Consider the following 23402-nt stretch of genomic DNA (forward strand, 5'->3'; position numbering starts at 1 on the left):
TGTATACAGAGCTTGCAGGGGTGTAGAAGATGCAACCATTACACCTTTGAACAGGATTTATCAACATTTAGAAAACTGTGGTACATGCATGTTGTTTGTTGACTTCAGCTCGGCATTTAACATCATTCAACCTCATGTATTAATGAAGAAACTCTAAGATATGAATGTTTACCAAAACCTGATCGGATTGATCAAGTCTTTCCTTGTCAGTAGACCGCAGTTTGTCTTTGTAAATGGTACTCTTTCACCCCTCTCATCTCGGGTTTGTATACAGCCACAGTTGCCCGGGCAAGGCTGCGTTATTTCACCCATTTTATTCATTCTTTACACAAACAATTGTAGATGTACCTCTCAATCTGCATTTACTGTTAATTTGCGGATGATGCCGCACTGGTGGGACTAATGAGAGAATCTGAAAAAAATGAAATTAGTGACTTTGTGGAGTGGTGTAATTAAATTTTCTATTTTTATATGTGAACAAAACAAACGAAATGATAATTTATTTCAGGAAAGATAAAGTAAATAACTCACCAGTAAACATAAATGACAAGGACATTGAGGTAGTTGAGGAATACAATTATCTCGGCACTATTTTAGACTCAAACTTATCACGGAATTCTAACATTTAGCAGTATATACTAAGAATGCAAGCAGCGGTTACATTTACTATGGAGATTAAAACACTACACGTTAGACCAAACCATTATGGTGCTTTCTTATGGAAGTTTGATCGAGTCAGTTCTAACTGGTAGTTTTCTATGCTGATATGGGAACCCGTCTGTTCAAAACAAAAACAAACTGCTAAAAATTCTTTATACTTCATCAAAAATAATTGGTCTACCTTTAGAAAGTATCGGCTATTTTTATGAGCAGCAAATTATCAGAAAGACAAACAAAATTCTGAGAGACTGGACTCATGTTCGGTTTTCGGAATATTCCATTCTCCCTTCCGGCTGTTGACTGCGTGTGCCGACATTACGAACAAGCAGGAAGCGCCGTTCTTTGATACCTTCAAGAATATGTGAAATATATAGGAAAAGGGATTGCATCTAATTTTCGCTGTTCTTTGATGTTGTTGTTGTGTATAGATGTTTTTCATGTTTATTTTGATGCGACTGAGACCTGGAACTGTGCAATGAAACTTTCCACTATATGGACTATGAAATCTTATCTTATCTTATCTTATCTTAATTATGATAAGAAAGGGAAGAGAAAGTGATAAAGGTTTCAGAGCATAATCACCTCGGCGAAAACCACGAGCAAATAATATATGGAAAGGAGAATCTGAAATTCGAACCGGCGATGTTAGCTTCCTGAGCACCAAACTTCACACTGACTAATATGACTTGACAACCAGTGTCTTGTGGCTGACATTTAGCCAAATATGACACAATAGTGGTAATAATATTCAAGTTTTTGGTGGGTTCGACTAAACAGCTTTCAGGGAGTCCTGGGCCTCCTTTCACAAAGGCATCCTTAGTGCAATGCTATTATATTGCTTCGTGAAAGGATCCCGTGTTCATCCGTGAAGATCTGGGTTAAAATTGATCTTCAGTAACCCAAGTATGTCGTATGGGCGAATAACGGAATCAGGTGGTCAGGCTCGCTGACATGGTTGAAACGTATACCAGTTGCGCAGATCGAATCTCATGCTCCTTATTTACAGACCGCCGGCATATAGCTCGAATAGTGTGGCATAACACCCACTCATTCAGCCTAAATCATGCCCGCTGTGTGACCTGCGTGTAGAAGCTGATAACCATCCTCACCAGACTGACTGTGACCCGAAACCTTAATGCGTTATTATGTTTAACTATTGAAATGACAACCCAATGACAATGGAATCCAAAATGAGTGGATGAGTAGGCTACAGGATTACACCGTTTTAGCAAGGTTCCTGCAAAATAACGGCGGGGACACCATAAATAGCCAGAATCCAAAATGAGCCAGTTTAAGAACATCAGAAACGGACTTTAAAGATTCAGCCACATGAAGAACAAACATGGGCCTTTAATGCGGCAAGCGTTAATTATCTGAAATACCAGCCCACACCGCGCCACTCTTCCGTCTGAGTGAGTGAGTTCAGTTCCACGCCTCTTTTAGCAACATTCCAGCAATATATTACTGCGGGGGACACCAGAAATGGTGCAGACCTGCGAAGGTCCGGGGTAGAACAGGCCTTCAGCAACCCATGCATGCCATAAAAGGCGACCATGCTTGTCGACTAACGGGATCGGGTGGTCCCGTGATTGGGTGACACAGTCATGTCATCGGTTCTCATTTGCGCGGATGGATGTTCACGCTGTTGATCACTGGATTGTCAGGTCCAGATTCGATTCTTTACTGACCGCCGCCATATAGTCACATTTTATGGCAAGCATGGGTTGCTAAGGCCTATTCTACCCCGTGCCTTCAGGGGTTAGTTTAACTATGGCCCCGCAAACCATGTATTATATTTTCTCTCGTCAAAGGCGTTTTTGTGAGAAAATCGTTTTCAACGTCACCTGACACGTTGCCATGGTGGCGTTAAACACAGTAACAGTTCAGTGTTTGACTGTTGTCAAGATGTGATTCTTCAAGATAATGACATGTTTTGACTGCCTGTTTTGCTGCCAAGTGCATATCTTGTATTCAATCAGCTGTGAAACCTTTGGTGTTATTGCTGTTTCAAATCATTTTCAAAATCTTCAGGAAAGTGTGATGCTCAACATTATTTTGGGGTCAATCACAAGGTTATATTTTCTTGTTTATTGTAAAGTGTAATGCAAGACCGTAAGACCGCACTTATAATGTCAAGTTTAACTTGTAAACCCAGCTGTATTGTTTCTTACTGTTTCAGTTTCAGACCCGTGAAGATCTGGACTAGAACTGATCTTCAGTAACCCATGCGTGTCTCCACCCATAATTATCCAGGTTAGAATTGAGCTTGTTTTCAACAACCCATGCTTTTTGTAAGATGCAGGCTATCAGGATCGGGTGGCCAGGCTAGTTCAGCTGCCATATAGCTGGAATAGTGCTGAGTGCAGCCTAAAACTAAAATCAGTTCCTTGTGTTTACAATTACTGAACATGTGTGGGTGTGTGCCTGTGTTCATGCATACACAACATCATGATAATATACTATGATACCAGTCAACCAGTGAATATTAATCCCCCCATATGTACAGTAGCAAGCACATCAATGAGTGAGTGAGTGAGTTTAGTTACTGAGATACAGGTTTGACAGAGAGAGACAGTGCAGGATGGAGTTACCAGCAGCAAATGGTACCTGGCACGAGAATATGCAGAATATTCTTGCACCTTGCTGTATACTCCTCAGGGAGCTGATAAAAGTATTTTGAATAAGTGAGTTTAGTCTTACGCGGCTTTTAGCAATATTTCAGCAATATCATGGCGGTGGACACCAGAAATGGTTTTCACACCTTGTACCCATGTGGGGAATCGAACCTGCATCTTTAGTGTGACAAGTGAATACTTGAACCACTAGGCTACCCCACCATCTTAGTAATGCACTTTCAGTACACACTGTTCTTTATTGCATTATTTTATATTTTGTTTCTTTTCATATATACATTTCTAGTTGACAGTTTGACAACAGATGTTCAATGAACAAAGTGATTCAATTAAGCAACAGATGAAATGAAGAAATGGTAATTGTAACAAATGTAATAAATATCTAATTTTAAACTGATATTTTGTAATAGTATGATATTGATACAGGAACTGGAAAGTTGGTTTTCTACTGGTGATTTTTTACATGAATGTTTGAAGAGAATCAATATAACAGGTCAAGGGTTTTTAAAATTTTTGCTTGTAAATTTGGATTCTGATATGTTGTCAAAATCCAATTTTCTAGTTCCTGTCAAGGAAACTTGCTACAGTCTGAAAATATACATGTGAAAAATAAGAGTCCTCCTCCTCCTCCTCCTCATCATCATCATTAGCTCCCTTCAAGCCTTTAAGAGTGAGTGGGAGAGTGAGTGAGTATGGATTTCCTTTGCTTTTATCACAGTGGGTAACACCAGAAATGGGCTTCACAGATTGTACATGTCTCGGGTATTGAACCAGTGTCTTTGGCATGATGAGCAAACAGCACAAGGTCACCCCACTGCTCCAGAGTCAATATGAAGCATATCTTCCTGCAAAGTTTATTTTATCACTGTTATGATATCTCCTGAATCAAAGGCTTGCTTGGCTGAGGACGTTTGCCACCCCATGCAGTCTCGAACTGTTTCTTCGTCTCGTTTACAGATGTGATGGCAGTTCTCTGAAGTTCTGTAATCATAGAAACCATGAAGAATCAAGAGGTTTATATCCTGTATAAAAAAACTTGTTCAAATCTAAATATGTTAGATATTTAAATACTTACCTTACCATAGGTCTATAGCATATTACCTCAAGCTTCGCTTAATAGGAGATCTGACGGAGTTGAATTGCCTTCAATCTAACATGGCAAACTCGCAGTCATGACTGTCAGGATGTGGAAGTATCTGGATCTCCCCACTGCGGATGCGCCCAGACTCAACGGAAAACTTCACTTTTGCTTCCCAGTCCGAAGAGTCCGTAGTCTGGAGGAACATCCAGCGTTGGGAGGGACTTACCGCCATATGGTAAGGTAAGTATTTAAATATCTAAAATATTTAGATTTTAACAAATGTTTTACATATAGCATATGGATACAACAGCTAGGACAGTGGTGAAGGATTCCAGAGGACCGTCAACCAAAGCCAAATCCCACATATGCCTCGGGGCTGTCGGACCACTACAGATTCCCATGACTGTCAGACTGCCGCAACATGCTCTCGAACCAGACACTGGAACCAGAATCAGAGTAGAAGGTCACGCACTAACCACTGGAGGGCTACGGTATCTTAACTCATGCAAGTACAAGACCCCTATAGACCAAGGTAAGAAAAAGCGTACCTACTGGGCGGTTGGACGAGTAAGTTGCTGCGCAACTACTAAAGGTCCAAACGACTGTAGTCCCTCTACATCCTCTACTGCTAGGTCCCACAAATAGTGACTGGCAAAGACCGTAGAAGATTTCCAAAAACACCCTGTCATGATGTCCAGAACAGAACATTTTCTGTGTAGAGCCATCGTTGAAGCTAAAGCTCGAATCTCATGCGGGTTGTTAGTCATTGGGTGAGGAAGACTTTGCGCATCATAGGCCGCTAGGATGGTCTGCCTCAACCACAACGCTGTCATATTTCTGGTGACTTCTCCCTTTGTCATCTTAGAAATAGGCAGGAACAACCTTTTCATAGTTCCTTGACGAGGAGCAGATCTCTTGATGTATAGTCTATGAGCTCATACCGGACACAATAACTGTTCCTCTCTGTCTTACAGTCCGAGGACGGTCGAGAGACGCAGGATGGTAAATAACCTGTCTGGTTGGCCTGGCAACTGTTTTTTTGCCAGGAAATCCCACAGGCGACCCAAGTGTGCCGCACCCTGGTCATATCTAAAGCATGAATTTCGTTCACTCTAGCTGCAGTAGCTGATGCCAGCAAAAACACTGTTTTCCTGGTTAAAAGGACAAACGACGTCTTGTCTAAAGGTTCATAAGGGCGACCTCTCAAGTGTTGCAGTACAATATTCAAGTCCCATGCTGGTGGCTGGAACTTAACCTTCTGATCCTCCAGTTTAAACGCCTTCAGCATCGTGACCAATCGCAAGTGATCGAGTGGAAGCTCTGTGCGCCCTGGCGATGATCCTTGCCACCTGAGATGACTAGCCCTTCGCTTTCAGCGTCTTTTGCAGATGGTCGAAGTGCACAGATGAAATCGCGCTGGGTACGGGTGTAATGTCCGGCTGTGGGGATGACGCAACAACAGATCCCACTCTGGCAGCCGGAATGGATTTCTTCCTGCGAGATGGTATAATTCTTGAAACCACATCTGTGCTGGCCACCAGGGCGCGACCAAAAGCAGACAAATTGTCTCCGTGATCTTGAGTTTCCCCACCACCGCTGAAATCAACACTGGTGGTGGGAAGGCGTAAGCGTCTAGTCCTTCCCATGAAATTGCCAGAGCGTCGGTCGCCCAAGCTGCTGGGTCTGGTATGGGTGACACGTATGCTGGATGTTGAGTGTTGAACTTCGTGGCAAACAAATCTATCAACGGACATCGGTGATCCTGGCATATGAGTTGGAATATTTCCGGGTGGAGCATCCACGCATTGTCTGACACAATCAGAACCTTGGAATGGCACAACAGTGACGTCCAATGAGTTACAGCCCGAATCACCGCTTCCAGCTCTAGGTTGCTGATATGCCAACTTGCCTCTGCATCTGACTACAGCCCCATGATGGTTCAGTTGTCTAGATGTACCCCCCATCCCTGGAGCGACGCGTCGACAAACAGTTCGTGGTCTTGTACGAACTTGCTCAAACAAACTCTTTCGCAGACGTACGATTCGCTCGTCCACTACCGCAGGTATTTGTGCAGATGTACTGGAAGCAGCAAGCATGTCTTGACATCGTCTTGCTGTATATCGCTGCAATGGTCGTAGCATCAGGCGCCCCCTGCGCGTAAGATCTTGTGCTGACGTCAGAAGGCCCAACAGCGACTGCCACTCTCTGAGGAGTAACGGTTCCGATAGTCCCCCAAACTAAGAGATCTTTCCCCATCGATCAAGAGGGATGCACACTTGATTGTGCTGGATCTGGAACAGTCCTCCGATGAAAACCAATTCCTGAGTGGGCTGTAAATGTGACTTCTCCCTGTTGATCAACCAACCCAGCTGCTCCAAGAAACGAATGGCAAAGTCCAGTTGTCTGCGTAGCAGTTGAGGCTCTGTCTCGTTTAGTAGACAATCGTCTATATAAGGGTCAAATTCTATTCGCCTGCGGTGAAGAAAGCGAGTGTTGGGAGTAATTCTGGTGAATAGCCATGGGGCCGTGGAAATGCCAAATGGCAGGACTCGCCAATCAAAATGGCAACCCTCAAACACAAACCCGAGATATTTCTTGTGAGCCAGGTAGATCGGGATGTAAAGATAGGCGTCTTGGATGTCCACACTGCATGGCCATGAACCCGGAGTCAGCTTGAGTCGCAACTGTTCCAGGGACACCATCTTGAAGTGAGGACTATCCTCCAGATACCCTTCGTTGAAAGCTGTCATATTGTGTATCATTCGAAGCTTGTTGGAATCCTTCTTGGGAATAAGGAAAACCGGCAAGTAGAACCCTTGTGAGCGGATTGGGTCCTGTACTTCCTCGATCGCATATTTTCTCAGCAGCACTTCAATGCTGTCCCCGAGTACGTCCACGACTCGAGGTGTGACGTTAACAGTGGAGTTTGACTGATCGGTAGACTGTAGCCTTTTTCCAAAATTCTGGTCACATAAAGATCTTGGAGGATAGGCCAGTTCCTCCAGATGATACCTAGTCTCCCGCCTACTGGAGTAGGGAACACTGGCCTGGCTGGAGGCGGGAGGTTCCAGTCGTGACAGGTGGTGCCCTCAACGTCTGGAGTAGGGACGCTTCCCCCTCCCTCTGCCGGGGATGGTGGGGGCATCCTGGCTTGAATCTGCTGGCTTCCGACGGTCAATTGAAGTGAACCTCAGGCCTCGGCCTCTAGAGAACACTGTTCTGACTGATTCTCTTGTAGGAATATAGCGCCTCCTGCCTTTATCTTGTGTTGCCGATCTGCCACGAAAAGCCGACGAAAGTGCTTTGAATGCTGACAAGGATACCTCTGTATTCCGCAGGTCTGCATGTTCCTTATACACTTCGGGTATGGCATCCCCGAGAAGAGAAAGGTGTCCTGATCAACTTGCACTTGAACTTGCGTCCAGAAACCCTGTTCTGCGCACCACCGTTGTCATCGCTAAGGCCGTCCTAACGTGTCCCAGCAAGTCGTGCAATACCTTGCCCTGCCACAAAAAGAGAGATGATAAATGCTCCAGTCTAGACTCATTGTGTTCAGTTAGATCTACCGCCGCTGCCGATGTGGCTGACGCGAACGCCAAAATAGATTTTAAAATGCAACGTAGCTCGGTATCTATAGCCTGTAACCCAGAGTCCTGCACTTTGTAGGAAGTAGACGACAATCTCTTGATGGCTTCGTCTAGTGCAGCTCCTGAGTCCGCAAAATCCAAACTATGAATCTTGTACTCCTGTTTCTTGGCCTTTGGCGCCCTGATAGTAGCGTTCAGTGACAACTTCGCGAAATCCTCATTTAAAGACGAGATGGCATCCGCTACAATAGGATGGGGTGGAATCAATAATTCTGTCTCGATCCTAATTGCTTTATCACTCTCAATTACCGACCCAGGGGAAGGGCAATCCGGAAGTCTGTCTGCAATCCAGTCATACACGGCCGATAACGGTAGGTATGACCTCTCTTCATCATCTAACTGCGCCGGATCCTCCTCGTAGTCCGGCGAAAAACATGTCTGCAATGACGGAATTTGCCACGTTGATTCGACGACCATGATGTTGAGCGGCGGTCGCGGCAGACGTCCGACGAACTGCTCCAAGGGCTTCTGCAACATGACCTCCTAATCTCCGAATGACTTGCTCTCCTCGATGCTACATCCACACTCCCCAACGCTCCGGAAGTTAGTCCTGAAGACGTAGTCCTCCATACTCCTTCCCCATGTGATGACTATGCCATGTCTGAAGTGAGTTGCTAGATGCTGTAGATAGAGGCGTTGTATATTCCTGCGACGCGCCTGGCGCTGGGGTTTGTATCGATAGGGCTCTCAGTATTCTCTGCAGCTCCGGATAGGACAGGGTGTCCGGCCTGGCCACATCCACCCAATCACTCGTCTGAGTTGTAGGCGCCGGCACCAGCGCCGGTATCGGCATTGGTGTCGGGGGTGGCATGTTCATCTGCGTCAGTGATGCACTTGACCTCAGCGACGGCATCAGCGCTGTCCTCTGAAACGTTCAACGATGCTGGATCACCGGTGTCTCTAGCTGAGTAGTTGTGTCCAACAAAGCCATGGAAATGTTCATTGTAGGTAGAGTCTCAGGAGTACCGGGAAGGTACCGGGAAGGGTAGACGATGCCGGAGAACTCGACATTCTCCTTTGTTGTTGTGATCTCCTTTTCTTGACAACAGCCAAGTAAGTCTTGAAGTCCTGTTTGGACAGCTCAGCATAAGCTGCACACTGCTGTAACAAGGAGCAGGCACCCACAGCACAGTCTGGGCAAAAGGGATGAGGGTCTTTGCCAGACTTCAGTCCTTTACAAGTCACACAAAAGTGTCGTGTCATACACACAAACTGTAACAAATTGAAAAAATAAAAAACGATAAGAAAAGGGTGGAGAACACCACACACCCCTTATCATAAAATGGACTATTCTGCACAATGTGCTACACCAGCTTGCTATAGAAAAGTGAAATCGCTGTCACTCACAGAGAAAAAGACACCGACTAAAGTACGCTAAATACTACGATCGTGATTCTGGTGGATTTTATAACTAAAATATCCATAGACATGACCACCAGCCAATACATTACTCCTCCGTAATACTACAGAGGAGAATTGTGAAAAACATGGAGACACTAAAACAATGCCTCACATGAGGTAGCCGACAAAGTGTACCAAACATAAAATATACCTTAAAATCGGCACGAAGATTGGGAAGTATACATACCACACAGAAATGTTCATAAAAGGACAAGAGAAAATCAAATAAAGTGAAACTTTATTAGATCTCCGAAAAAAAACTACACTTGAAGTAAAAGTGAAGTTTTTCGTGGAGTCCTACTATCCTGACAGTGATTGCGAGGTAGCCATGTTAGATTGAAGGCAACTCAACTCCGTCAGATCTCCTATTAAGGGAAGCTTGAGGTAATATGATATAGACCTATGGTAAGGTAAGTGAAAAATAAACGAATTACTAGCCAATACAAACCAGCGTCTGACTGTTCCAAGGCAATCACCCTGTTCAGAAAAATGACAGGTGTATAAATAATAAACAAAATGGAAATATCCCAGATGGGGGGACACAAGAAATGGGCTTAACATATTGTAGCCACAGAGGAAATGAAAACCAGGATCTTCAGTATGACATGGTGGTGGGGTAGCCCAGTTATAAAAGCGTTTGATTGTCACACCGAATAGCCGAGGTCGATTCCCCATGTGGGTACAACACATGAAACCCATATCTGGTGTCCCTCTACGGTTATACTGCTGGAATGTTGCTAAAAATAGACATGAAACGAAAATCACTCACTTACACCCTTAAGAATGACAAGCGAATACTTTCACTACCAGAATCTGGAGTAGTGAGTTAACACAGTGGTCATGTTCCTGGAACAGTTGAGTAGAGTCCTCTAAAAGAAGAAATATGCTAAGATCCTGAAAAAACTGCCAGACCAGTTTGAAATGTACTTCACCGAGCATCCGCTCATTGTGGAATGAAAGTGACTGATATTTACTGCTTTGGATATGGTGCTGACAAACTCATGATCAGCATGAAAATATGAATCAAATCATTGATGATGGGAGTGAGTGACTATGGTTTTATGCTGATAAGAATGTTTGCCTGTAGAGGTGTCCTCATATCCGTTTGTGAGATTTCAGTGAATGAGTATCATAAGGCTACCAAACTGCCCACATCATAGTGATACAAAAGGTTTGACTCAAAAGGAAGTAACAAAACCCCTTTTACAGAATGGCACATACTAAAACAGACTACCCAAAAAATAGGAACTGTCCATAATTTATGCTAGGGGGTGCAAACCCCCCAGTAAATGTATGTACAAAGTATGTGACAAGCCACCTGCATGTCACGCATAAAATCAATGACCTCCTCCCCATTCCCATAATTCCTAAGCATGTTTTATATATTTTCATAGATCAAAAACATGTACAAAACTGATGACCCCCACCTACTCAGAACAAATGGGTGATCCCTACCCCAACCACCAAGTGCTTGCAATACCTTAATTTGCCAGTTGGCCATCAGGACCTGCTGCTGCCTGCAGGTTTTAAGATCTACAGGCCCTGAATGAAATCTGTAGGCCCAGTTTGTTGCAGTCAAACCAATAAAAACAAAATAGACCATTATGGACACAGTTTCTACAAAATCAGCGAGTCTATGATGCAGAGAGAAGTTTTTATTTGTTAAAGACTGGTGTTGACATTCTTCAGTGCAAAGCGCTGAAATAACAGAAACTAATTTATTGTAACATGATGTTAATAAAGGTAGGAAAAACAAGGGAAAGATTCCAGTTGTGAAAAAAGACAATTTACTAAAGACCACAAGGGCATGCAGATATTTGAAACTGCTGGCCTGATGCAATAACAACCAGCGCTGGGCCATATTTCAAATGCTGGATCTCCCCAACAACCAACCAAACTTACCCCCCCGCACACACATCATCATCTCCCACCTAGCTGTTAATTAATTAGAAACCTCCCCAAATTTGCATCAAATTGGCCTGTGCCCACCTTTGCCCCTGCAGTAGACACCTGTGAATCATCCTGTACGAGCAGCCAATCACGTGACATCCTCTACTTGTCATTCTCTTCTTGGAGCTCCAAGTAATCTGTGATGCAGGGAAGGAGGGGTGGGCATCCATGGCGTGAGGTAGGATAATTATTTAAATATACAATTTATAGTTAAAATTTCCAAATTTTTAAACTTATCCTATCTCACATTATGCATTATCCCACAGTTGGCTGGAGGGCCGCAGACACCCCTGACACACTGCACAGGTGAGGATGCATTCCACAAGGAGGCCAAGAGTAGCACCAACTCCAGATATACTTGTGATGGGTGGCTTTGGAAACCCCTTGGCTTACACAGCACAAAAACTCTAGGGAGTGGGCACTCCCGAGTAAATGTGGTTTCAGACGCAACTTTTGCTTAGCAAAAGGACACAGTTTGGCAAGGAATTAACACCGCCGCCCCACGATTTATCAGGAGACCCCAGTGATCTGGTATGTCCCTGCTTCAAAACTACCCCTCACAGACACATGCAAGATGGCGGTGAAAGGAGGAGTAGCCCGGATGCTCAACTAGTTTAACGTTTGGTACCAATCTCCCTACTTACCAAGGTGAGAAAGGACCTTCGAAAGCCGTTAGGTAATCGGAATTCAACGCTTCTTTGACGTGATTGCTCAGAGAGTAAGCAGAGGTCAATAAGCAGAGTGTCGATCATCTCTGCACGTGCACAAGACTGCCCGCACAATCTATCCAGCCATGGGTATGACAGTACACCATGCCCTAGTTCCCTAGGTACATGGCAAGACCAAGAATGCAGAGATGCTTACTTGCGTGGAACTGATATAGAAACAAGAGGTGCACTCCAACACCCCACACTCCTGAAACCGCTTCCACTCACCCCAGCATGTTGAGTCACTACCCTGTGAATCTGCATGGAACCGAAACCACTCTGAGGAATCGAAGTGGTGATTCCACTCGGCACACCCATAAACAAAGTACTACTTGCATCAGAGAATCAAAACATGCCGATGCACTGGAATGAATCGGTTGGGGAATTACAGGAGTATGATTGACGCAAGGAAGCGCTTAACCATGCTAGTGAATAAACGAGGCCCCAGAACAGGTTGTCGATTCATCCACCGGAGGTAAGGTGAACACTGTCACATTGCGAATTGCCGCATTGATTCCAAGAGGTTGAGCAAACGCCACATCATGTTGAAACGCTTCCCCTTGATTCGAAACGCTACCATGCAGAGGATGGGAAAACGATTCCCTTTGTCCAAGTCACTCAAACCCTGTGGGATGTCACAATCTCATGTAAACAATCGAAGCACACTGGAAGCGGTAAAAGAATGCCAATCCATATGTGCTGAATTGACGAGTGATCCGGAATCGCAACAACCGACATCGGGCAGGAAACAACTGGTGGTTGAAAAAGCACTACCATGCGTGGTGGTCACATAACTTCGCTAGCGTCCCATAAACTTCCCGAAGTCGACAGCCGAAATAACTGCCTGAGATCCTCGCCTATCTCTATCTGACGTCCACCTCTTATCCACACACCGGTACAGATCAAATTCATCTTCATCTTATCCCATATACAAACTACATGTAGATGACCTCTCACACAAGCCAATACAGTCGACAAAAGCATTGTGCGGATCCGCCGGCAAAAAGTTGCAGTTACAGTCACCACAACACGTGCATTTTTTAGAAGTATTCTTCTCTTTAGAAACATCCATCGTCAATTACTAAATCAAGCTATCAATTCTCTCGGAATACAGTCTGTGGTGACAAGTAGAGGACGTCACATGATCGGCTGCGCATACAGGATGATTGACAGTTTTCTATTGCAGGGGCAGAGGTCGGGTGGTCAGAGGCCAACACGATTTGATTCAACTTAGCTGACAGCACATTTCCACACTGGGTCGAAGAGAGGAAGAGAGATGCATAACGTGAGATAGGATAAGTTTAAAAAATTAAATTTCTCAAACCTACCAAACTCCAGCCTCAACTCCGGGATAAGGTCTCGAGCTGCCATGCCATACCGATGTGCCCAACTCAGGAGAAACTCGACCTTCTTCTCAGCCATGAACAGACCCTTCTTCACTGGGCGTAGTGGAGCATCCTTGCTTCCAGAGACCTTCAACTCTGTAAAATCCATGTTACAGGGACTTACACAGTTAATGAGGTAGGTTTAGACAGATTGTTTCAATGTAAAATTGCCAATCAACATGAAGTATGGTAAGATATTTATAGTCAAGCTTATTTAACTTAAGCTGAATGCATACATGTATCCTTATAACACCCTTATATGTTTATGATGTTGATCTGGATCATCTGGTACAGATTTGCTTATTTACATACCTCTGCCATTTAGATCAACAATTTAGTTATCCCCATAACAGACTATTTGTGCACTGTAATACCTTGGACGCTGAAGACGAGAATCCTTTTTTTAATGTAAATACTTCGAGATCCATTAACAATGGAATGTATCTTAAAATCAAGAAACAGTCAGATAATATATTTGACTGCTTAATTTCTGCATAATGTATTCCAAACAAGATCTGGATCCATAGGCAGATACAAAGAGAGGGTGCGCAATCCCCACTTTTGTCCTGAAAGTTTAACAAATTACCATGAAACTTGGGGGGGGTGGGGGGAATGAAGTGAGCACCCCTCCTGTCTACAGGTTCCACTACACTATATCAGAATCACATGCTCCCTGAGCTCAAACAGACAGAGGCCTGTGACAGTTGTGATTGGATGTAACAGCGTGAGATGTAAGTAAACTTATTCTCAGTACTTTTCGTTACACTCCTCTACTGAGTCTAACAAAACTTTACAGGAGGTCGCGTCAGGTAACCTTTGAGATTGACCAATCAGAACACAGTTTACCAAATTGCAAAAGTGCACATTCGCACATACCTTTTGAACTTTTTATCTCGAAAAGGTTCATAGACGAACGATTCCGAATGCTATTTAGCGCACGCTCGCTTCAGGGTGATGCACACATGTACATACAACCATGACAACGGTGAGTAAACAGTCACTGAAAATAGTGTTTTGGCAATATTCGAGGATGTTATCTTGCAGAAATATTAGCTAGTGGTAACCATGTCAACGGAAACCCAAAATCATATATACTGCAGGTCAAATAACTGTGTTATATGCGGATTTTTGTGGAGAGATCTGTGTCAGTGACCTGAATATTTTGAAAGTCCCTCCGATCTCTAAATAGTAGCCGTTGTCTGATTGGTTAAACCTATTTAGCTGTCTCGCGTTTGGTTGGACGGTCATTGGTCGCTCAAAGGTTACCTGACACGACCCTCTACTAGGTTTTGTTAGACTCAGTGGTGGAGCGTAACGAAATACACTGAGACTAAGTTTACTTAGACTGGATGTTTATGTGTTTTAATATCACATCCATCCTGTTATTAACACTGACCACAATTTTAAGTATTTAGTGCTGTCATTTTTATCACCATGACTTAGACTTATGTGCGCACAGATATTTTCAAGTTGTGGAATGGAGGGTTCATGTGTTCTGTTTCCTCTGCTCAGAAAAATCCCCAACAAGTTGGACAGGATTTGTGTTTTATTGTAGTTTAAGGGCCAGGCTGTACCCCTATGTACATGGAATGGCTGTTGATAACCTGGATTTTCTTAAGGGTTACTACAGAAGTCTAGGGGAAAACATTTGGTGTTGTGTAACCTATAGAACCTGATCTACACTGGGTTAAGAAAGCTTTTGCAACATCACGACGAGCATCATGTTTACCTTTTTGACACGCCTTGTACCCTGCCTTGAGGAGCACTGTCACATCAGAGAGGGCAGACATGACATAGGAGAGAGGGGAGACAACTCCAGGTCCACTCAGTAGTTGCACCACATCCTCAATGATATCAACGATCATCTCTTGGTTCATATTCCATTTGGATGGATTCTACAGATCACATGAAAATATAGTAAATACAGATTCCAAAGATGACTTTATGCAAGGATGACATTCTTAGAGTGACTGGTACCTTGTTTGAGTGGCGTTTTAGAAGTTGAGGCGTACAAATAGGACAAATTGTTATGGATAACAACTTCTTTATTGCGTGATTGCGACGTTTCGATATTGACAAGTGTCTACATGCTGGTGAGTGAACGTTTACAAACCAAGTAAATTTAGCAAGTGGAGAAATTTATCACGCAGTATTTTCACTTTGATCCCAACCTGGCTTATATTACGTTACAAGTTGTGTCATGCAAACTCGTTTTGGCCATGATTAAAATACATATTTAACTACTATTGGAAAGAAGTTTTGATTTTCTAACTTGATGAAAACAAACCATAATCTCATTAATTCAAATGGACTTAGTCCGTGACTTCACGATTTTCAAAAACGGCGGCACCCTGTCTGAGAATGAATGCTATTTAAGTTTGTTTTCACCGACTTACAAGGTCAAAATTACTTTCTACTGGTCGTAAAATATGTATTTTATTGACGGACACTAGGATTTTGCATGGCGTTGCTTATATCATAATAATTTCACTCTTGGAAGAAAGGTGGAGTCCAGTATAATATTATTTACGATAACATTGTCACTTCGACCACAATCTGGCATCCAAGGAAGAAAGCGTTATATTCATGCAAAATCCTTTTGGTCCTCAAGGTGTAGTAAGCAGTCTTAATTTTATAAACTCGATGAAACTTGAACTCTCTATCATTTTCTATCCTGGAAGTGCGGTAGGGGGCGAACCATCCGATTTAATATATACCACAGGCTTCCACAACGCTCGCTTCGCACACACAAACAACCAGTTTAAGCACAAACTACGGGATCCGGTGCAAATCTGTGCATAGTAACACCATCACCCGACCCAAGGAGCAATTGACAGTAACACAACAATTCGGCATATCTTTGGTGACGTCGAGAAATCAGCAAAATGACGAACTTCCTACACATTTTCTATACAACTAACTGAAAATCCTTCCTTCAGGGCTCTGGCGACAAAGCTACATAACCTGTCTGCGTTTTTGTTTGCGGGTGAGAGAGAAGCAGATGGCTTTTTGGCAACTTTCAAGGGCTTGGTATTGATTAAACACAAGTTTTTTCAAAAAAGAATGGTGTTCCGTTTATGACTAACCAGAAATCTTTCGTATAATGTGGTAAAAAGAGTACCAAAAAATTGAGTTTCGTTGTTCTTTAAAAATAAAGCAATTCAAGAAGAGAAATTAGTACTGCAATAAACAATGGTCACAATAGTATGTTTCAATAGACTATCGCTATTGCAAATAGTTGTTTCGGGGAAAGAAACCTTTCAATGTTTCCCACTAGACCAGCGGCCCAGTGAGTAGACGATAATTAGTGGTCGTGTCTGTTGTCACAGGTCCGAAACAACATACGTAACTTTACTTATCTATCCATACAAAATTCACTTGTCACCAAGACCACTACAAAGTTAACCATTAGTGACCCTGATGAATTTTCACTCCCCAAGGACCAGAGGCCTTGCAGAAATTTCATACTCTGTTGTTTCCCCCTCAATATTCACCCCTATCAAATACTCAGTAAACACACTTTGACGGTCAGGTCTGCTTTGATGGGTCCTTCGGAAAATTGTTCTTGCATGACACATCCTCAGTTTTAATTCAACTGTAAGGAGCACTGCCACTTTTATGAGAATAGGCACTTACCTGCTGTATTGAGTGGGTGCACATGTGGAGAGCCTCACAGGTGCTTGTGCAGTTTGACCCCTGACCCAACACTGCACTCATGCTCAGTAGATCCTGGCAAATACAAATGATTCCATCCTGACCTTTTTAAGTACTCATTCTGATTACAATATATTGGTTGTAAATCCTGGCCTGGTGGCTATTTTATAAGCATACCAGTGACTGCCAGGTATCTTTATTGAGGTAGGGCAGCCTGGTGGGGTAGCCTAGTGTTTGTTTGTCATGATGTAGACCCGGTTTTGATTCCCCAAATGGGTACAATGTATGAAGCCCATTTCTGGTGTCCCGTGCCATGATATTGCTGGAATGTTGCTAAAAGTGGTTTAAAAGCTTACTCACTCACACTCACTGTTGACAAACTGATGTCCATATGCAGAGGTGAGCTACAGTGCTACTGATAATGCTGAGGGTAGTATTATTTGTACAATACTTTGTGATTTTTAGAAGACATTAATGCTGAAAATTTTGCTTTCTAAGAGAATTTAAGAGCATCACCAACCAAGGACACTTGAAGGTTGTTATCAGAAATTTAGAAAAAAAGCATTTTGATATAAATGCAATGGTTTTTATCCTTCCCTATACACAGTGCTTTAGCCTAACAGATAGTACTGGAACAGAGAGATAGGTGAAACAGAGAAGACAAAGAGGCTGCATGAGCCAAGGGAGATAACTAAGGGTACACCAGCATGGCTTGCAATCTTGTTTTCAACAGTGTCTCTGTTCCAGTAGTGTCTGGTTAAAGTTGGGAAGCTAAACCAATGCCAGATAAGGTAAAACATGGATGATTTATTGTACATAAGTGGTCAGTTCCATCAACATAACTATGACTTCCATGTTTTAACATAATTACATTTGGAACAAAAGCTGCTGTGACAGCCACTTTGAAAAATGAATTTACACTCCTTTAACAAATTCAGTTAGTAAAAGAAGTTTGAGTTTCATATGACAAATGGCACACATTACAAATGGGATATGATCCTAATGACTTATGAGAGAAAATTATCTTCATTTGAGTGTGTGAGCGAGTGAGTAGGGATGGTTTAGTTGCTTTCAGCAATATTCCAGCAATATCATGGCAAGGGATACCAGAAATAGGCTTCACACCATGGCTCCCAAATGGGGAATCAAACCTGGGTCTTCAACAAGCCAAGCTGACCCTTGCATCACTAGGTTACCACACAGTCCCTTGAGTACATGATTTCACTGCAAAAATTCCAATACTCCATGCAAATAATTGAGACCTTTAGGAAGTAAACCTTGACAAACCTGTGCTGATTCAAGAGGTGATTCAAGATGGTCGCCGTTGTGCAGTCGAGTTATAAATGCATAGGAATAGAGCACATTCACCAGACAGAAGCGCAGGTCAGATGATGGCTTGCTTTTCTGGAAATATCAGGCAATATTTTGTAATGTGTGACATGCAAAAACCTGCTGTCATGTTGCTGGAATATTGCTGAGTGCAGTGTAAAATGGAATGTCACAATTGTTATATTTGGGATTATAGTTTCTCAGTAAAACACAGATGCTGGTATTAATGTTTGGTTGAGTCCAATTCGGGATTTGAACCCACACTGTCAAACTCAGGCACCCATAATCTGTTTGGGTTCAAATAAAATGATGGAAAAAATAACTCCAAATAGAGATAAGTGCATAAAACATAAATAAGGAACATTGTCCTGAAACCTCTGTACCCAACAGGCTCAGAAATCTGACATTTTATGATCGATTACGAAAAAATTTATTTAGGAAACCATCATGTAAAATTGTGCTATTTTCATGATTCACGCCGAGAGTTGATAAACGGGTGGTGCAACAGCACAGACACACACTTCAGGTGCAACTCATCTGTAATCATCAATAGACATAGTCAGACATCTAACCCTCTCAGCCAGAAAAATGGACATTGGACAACTGAAAGTCAAGATCATGGACTCCGTGTAGCCCTTTGATAATCGTAAAGTGGCACTGCTCCCACGGCCAAAAACTTTGCTCACACAATGTCATTTAGAAAGTGGTCACACGTAACGTCATGTTTGTGATTATGCCTCCTCAGTAAAAACCAGATTCAAGAATCATGGACTTTGTGTAAGCCTCTAGCAAGTTGTCTGACACAGGGATCAGTACATATGCTGCTTCCACTCGATAATGGGCTCAGTTCCCGATCAAACGAAAGAAGTATAAAATGTAATTCCTAACAAAAGTTGCTTACTTTGAGAAGGATGTTGATATCTGGGATATCACGGAGTATCTGTGGCTGATTCTTCCCAGCATGTTCCACTGTACCAACTTCCTCTTCTGTTTCAGATGATGGCTGTGAACAGATGAGTGAGTCAGTGAGTGAGTGAGTGAGTGAGTGAGTGAGTGAGTGAGTGAGTGAGTGAGTGAGTGAGTGAGTGAGTGAATGAGGTAGAGTCATACTGACTCCATACATTATTGCATGACTGACTTTGATTTTTACCCACCATGGTCTTTGACCTTGACCCACCATGGTCTTCCCATAAGCACTGGACTAGAATACCTGGAAACTTTGTGAGGGAAAGTTCACGATACTATTTAATGACTGACCTTGTCCTTGACCCACCATGGTGTCCACACCTCCACAAGGTTGGCGAGACGTCCATCCTCCAGCATGTGGCTGAACTCCTGTTTCTCCTTTTCTGTCAGTCTCCTCCACACATCACCTGCATCAGCATCTGAACACAAGGGACCATTTATAATTAATGGTTGAGGGAGGTGTGATGATTAATCAATGCACCACACCCCATAATTTTTAGGCATAAGTTTTAAAATATTTTGATCCGCAAAATATGCTTCCCCCTCCCCTTAAAATCATCACCACCACCCCACGCCCCAATCCATACATTATGAATAGTCTTGAAAAACATTTACAATCCCTGGACATTTATAAACTGCCTGTGTCCAGCACAAAGCATGAAGACACTTTTACACACGTTAAGCCAAGCTGCCTGTAAAGGGTAACAGTCACATGACATCCCAACAGGTATCCACTCACTGCTGGGTGAACAGAGAACAAACAAACAAGGTGCCTCATTGTGGGGCAGGACTGATTAGTCAAGCTGACAAAGAACGTCACCCATCCAAGGTTTCTCCATGACCAAAGTTGCTTAACTTCAACATACTTGAGACCTGGCTTCTTTTTACTAAACCACCACAACAACTGTTGTAGACAAATTTCCAGCTCCACTGATTGGACTAAAACCATGGACCGCCTGAAGCAGGCAAGATTCCAACCACAGGCAATCATGTGTTATACATTCCTGTACTGACCTAGGTCAAGTCCTTCCAATCGTTCTGCCAAGTCTGGATTGTCAGCATCTGTAAACAAATTGTAAGTTCAAACACTGATCATGGACTGAGTGAATAAGGTTCTTGGACCTTTTAAGCAACACCACAGCAGGAGACAGAGCAAATGACTCCATATGTACCGATGTCGGGAATTAAACCCTGGGTAACAAATACAATAACCAGTAGTTAATGTTTTATTCTGAAGTAAAACATAGTGCATTAATTCTGAAACACTAGTTAGAGATGCACCCTCACCTTCCTCATCATCATCACTATCAACATCATCCTCATCCCTTGCCTCCTGCTCTCTCTGTAGAATTTCAAGAATCTTCTCACGATCTTCCTTGCTGCACAGATAAAATGAGTGTAAATTAGGATACCATATTTTATTAAGCAGTTTTATTCACATCATCTTTCCATTATCACTACTCCACAGCGGGCCTTAATGGAAGTAATAAGTAATTTAAATGGAATTGGAATAATAGACCCCAGTGTGTACTTCAAAATTTTTGATGCCCAGATACAGCCGATATTACTGTACGGAGCAGAAATCTGGGGAATGCATAGATTTTATGAAATAGAAAAGGTCCATTTAATAGCCTGCAAACGTTTCTTGAATGTCAGCCCTCAAACACCTACTGCTATTGTATATGGCGAATGTGGAAGATATATAAACGCATTGTGTAAAACTTTGAAATATTGGGTAAAGGTTATTCATATGCATGAAGATAGAATCCCCTTGAAAGTGTACAAAATGCAAGTGTATTACGATAACTGTGGCTACAAGACATATGCTTCTTACAAAAGAGAAATACATTTTGCACATGGGTTTGGTTACGTCTGGATGTCCCAGACAGTTGGTGACGCAGCTTTATTTTTAAGTAGATTCAAGACTGTTGCAATCAATATATTTCTTCAATCATGGAACAGTACATTGAATAACAGTTCACGATACCATATGTACCGTGAGTTTAAAAGTCTGTTAACTCCAGAAAAATATTTATCATGTATATTGGACAAAAAGTTTCGAAATATTTTGACCAAATTCCGATGTGGATTATTAAGGCTAAAGTATAATGAAGGTAGATGGTTGAATGTCGAGGTTGCTGAACGTAGCTGCCCTTTGTGTAATCTAGGTGTAGAAGACGAGTACCATTTCATCTTTACATGTACTGAATATAACGCACTAAGATTAAAATACTTGCCATGTATATATCAGAAACAACCAAACTACTATAAATTTAAGTCTCTGTTATCAACGAACAATGAAACAACTTTAAGAAATTTATGTAAATATATCTATCATGCTTATAAAAGCAGGACAATCAAACTTCAATAATTTTTCTTCAAACCACAGGTGCGTACATTTTAACCATATATTTACATTTGTGTGTATATATGTTTATATCACAATGTTATATTTATAGTGACAAGAATCTGTTAATACAATCCACATGTACCATTGATATGTATACCCTGTAATAATTAACTTATATTTGTAACAATTGCGTATATATTGTATATGGGCCTGTGGCCTACGTACGGAATAAAAATACTTGACTTGACTTGACACTAAAGGCATCAGTAAGCGTAACATAGTAGTGTGTTCTTGTGTCATGTCAAGTAGTGTAGAGTGTCATGTTGTGTCGTGCAGTAGAGTGGAGTGGAGAGGAAGGGAGTGCAGCAGAGTGAGCATGACCTGGGGATAAATCATTAGGGGGAGTTTTCACTAGAAGGTTTTCTAAGGGCAGTTGCTGCTTCTTACCCAGCACTACTGTGTGACAGTTCATCGATGACCCAGTCTTTGTAGAAGGCCTCGGAGCAGCTGCCATGTTTTTCATGTCGGTAGCAGGCCAGGGAACAATAGGGGATGTTACAGCGGGGACATGTGTACCGAGCCTCCTGGCCAACACAACTGGAAGCACAAATCATGCATCAAGTTAAACATGAACAACTCTTGGTTTGCCATCATCCTAAAACAGTTCCCCAAATATTTCAACATACATAGAAAGTGATCTTGTCACTGTGATACTTGTTTCATGTATAACATGGTCAAAAGCATCTAATACAACAGTGTGACAGTTCCGCATAAGTAATGACACGATGCAAAATGGTACATTTCTCTACTTGGGTTGTCACTTTGGTACGTTTCTGTATACAGAAACCTACCTGGGGTGCACATCATGGGGTAGTCGTGTCAGCGACCCCTTCAGCACTACTGACTGTACCTGTATCAACTTTCATCTATGGTTATGGCAATAACCCCATATTGTTATGACTAATTTTGTACTCTGCATTACTAAATTGGACTTTGTTTGAAAACACCTGGAGGTACCAACTGGTAACCCAACGTTTTCGTAACGTTTTCAAATCAGTGATCGGAAAGAACAAATGCCCGCACCAGTTAAACCTTCAAAACTGATTAGAAATTCGTGGAAGTAGACTTGTTGATTTACTTAACAGTGTGTGAAATCGATAACATACATGGAACAAGCTTTTGAATCAGTGCCAACGAGTTTTGACGCACACTGTTTATGCTCGTTGCTGGAGGCTGACATCTTGAAGCTTCGCACTGAATATATTGATCGTCTGCTGCCAAAGGCTACGGGGATTTGCTGTCATTGTTTGGGGCATTTCTGGGTAAGAATCACATGATACAGTCTGACGTTGAGGCAAGCATTTTGTAAACAGGTACTTAAAATTGTGAGCTCATTATGTATTTTTCAAAATGCAAAATGTTTGAAAAATAGACGAAAACGAAACTCAAAATAAATTATAAAAAGCAAGATTGTAAACCGGTTAGATGAATCATTTGGCTTCTTTCATGTCATCCTTTACACGAAAAGATATCTAGTTATGGGTATTTATCATTTGAAAGTTCTTTGACATCAGATTGATAACTTATTGACTAATAATTATATCAACAAGTTGTTGCTTCGGATCTGCCATACGCCGGA

The 23402-nt window shown here is 42.4% G+C and overlaps 2 protein-coding genes across 6 annotated transcripts in view; one reads left to right on the forward strand and one right to left on the reverse strand.

The window, feature by feature from the left end:
- Window positions 1–3488: 3488 nt before the first annotated feature.
- On the reverse strand, window positions 3489–23028 carry LOC137288495 (zinc finger HIT domain-containing protein 2-like). Of its 2 annotated transcripts, XM_067820794.1 has the most exons (12): window positions 22930–23013; window positions 22211–22360; window positions 20701–20792; window positions 20428–20475; window positions 19705–19832; window positions 19349–19450; window positions 18406–18522; window positions 17101–17193; window positions 15194–15359; window positions 13408–13560; window positions 11433–11509; window positions 3489–4274 (listed from the first exon to the last, which is right to left on the reverse strand). In XM_067820794.1, exons 1-11 carry the CDS (start codon window positions 23001–23003, stop codon window positions 11475–11477), a joined length of 1158 nt encoding a protein of 385 aa, XP_067676895.1. In that variant the 5' UTR covers window positions 23004–23013; the 3' UTR covers window positions 3489–4274; window positions 11433–11474. The 2 variants fall into 2 exon arrangements, with proteins under 2 accessions (XP_067676895.1, XP_067676894.1); XM_067820793.1 differs by lacking the exon at window positions 11433–11509 and having other exon boundaries at window positions 22930–23028.
- Window positions 23021–23402, forward strand: part of LOC137288433 (enolase-phosphatase E1-like) — a 219327-nt gene continuing 218945 nt past the window's right edge. For 2 of the 4 annotated variants that reach the window (XM_067820791.1, XM_067820788.1), the window contains exon 1: window positions 23023–23085. The gene's annotated coding sequence lies outside the window, so the exon portion shown is untranslated. Of the gene's footprint in view, window positions 23086–23402 lie in introns of all 4 variants that reach the window. The other 2 variants (XM_067820787.1, XM_067820789.1) reach the window with 2 other exon arrangements.

The sequence above is a fragment of the Haliotis asinina genome, chromosome 1, assembly GCF_037392515.1.
Source record: "Haliotis asinina isolate JCU_RB_2024 chromosome 1, JCU_Hal_asi_v2, whole genome shotgun sequence".
In the NCBI taxonomy this organism is placed as follows: Eukaryota; Metazoa; Mollusca; class Gastropoda; order Lepetellida; family Haliotidae; genus Haliotis; species Haliotis asinina.

Excerpts from the sequence above, each read along its gene's own strand:
- LOC137288495 (XM_067820793.1), bottom strand. The coding sequence starts at position 23,003 with ATGTCAGCCTCCAGCAACGAGCATAAACAGTGTGCGTCAAAACTCGTT. Across the intron at positions 17,194-18,405 it reads CACCTCTTGAATCAGCACAG|GATCTACTGAGCATGAGTGC; the intron begins GTTTGTCAAGGT and ends TGTATTTGCCAG. Across the intron at positions 4,275-13,407 it reads GGAGTTGAGGCTGGAGTTTG|AACTTCAGAGAACTGCCATC; the intron begins GTAGGTTTGAGA and ends CTATGATTACAG.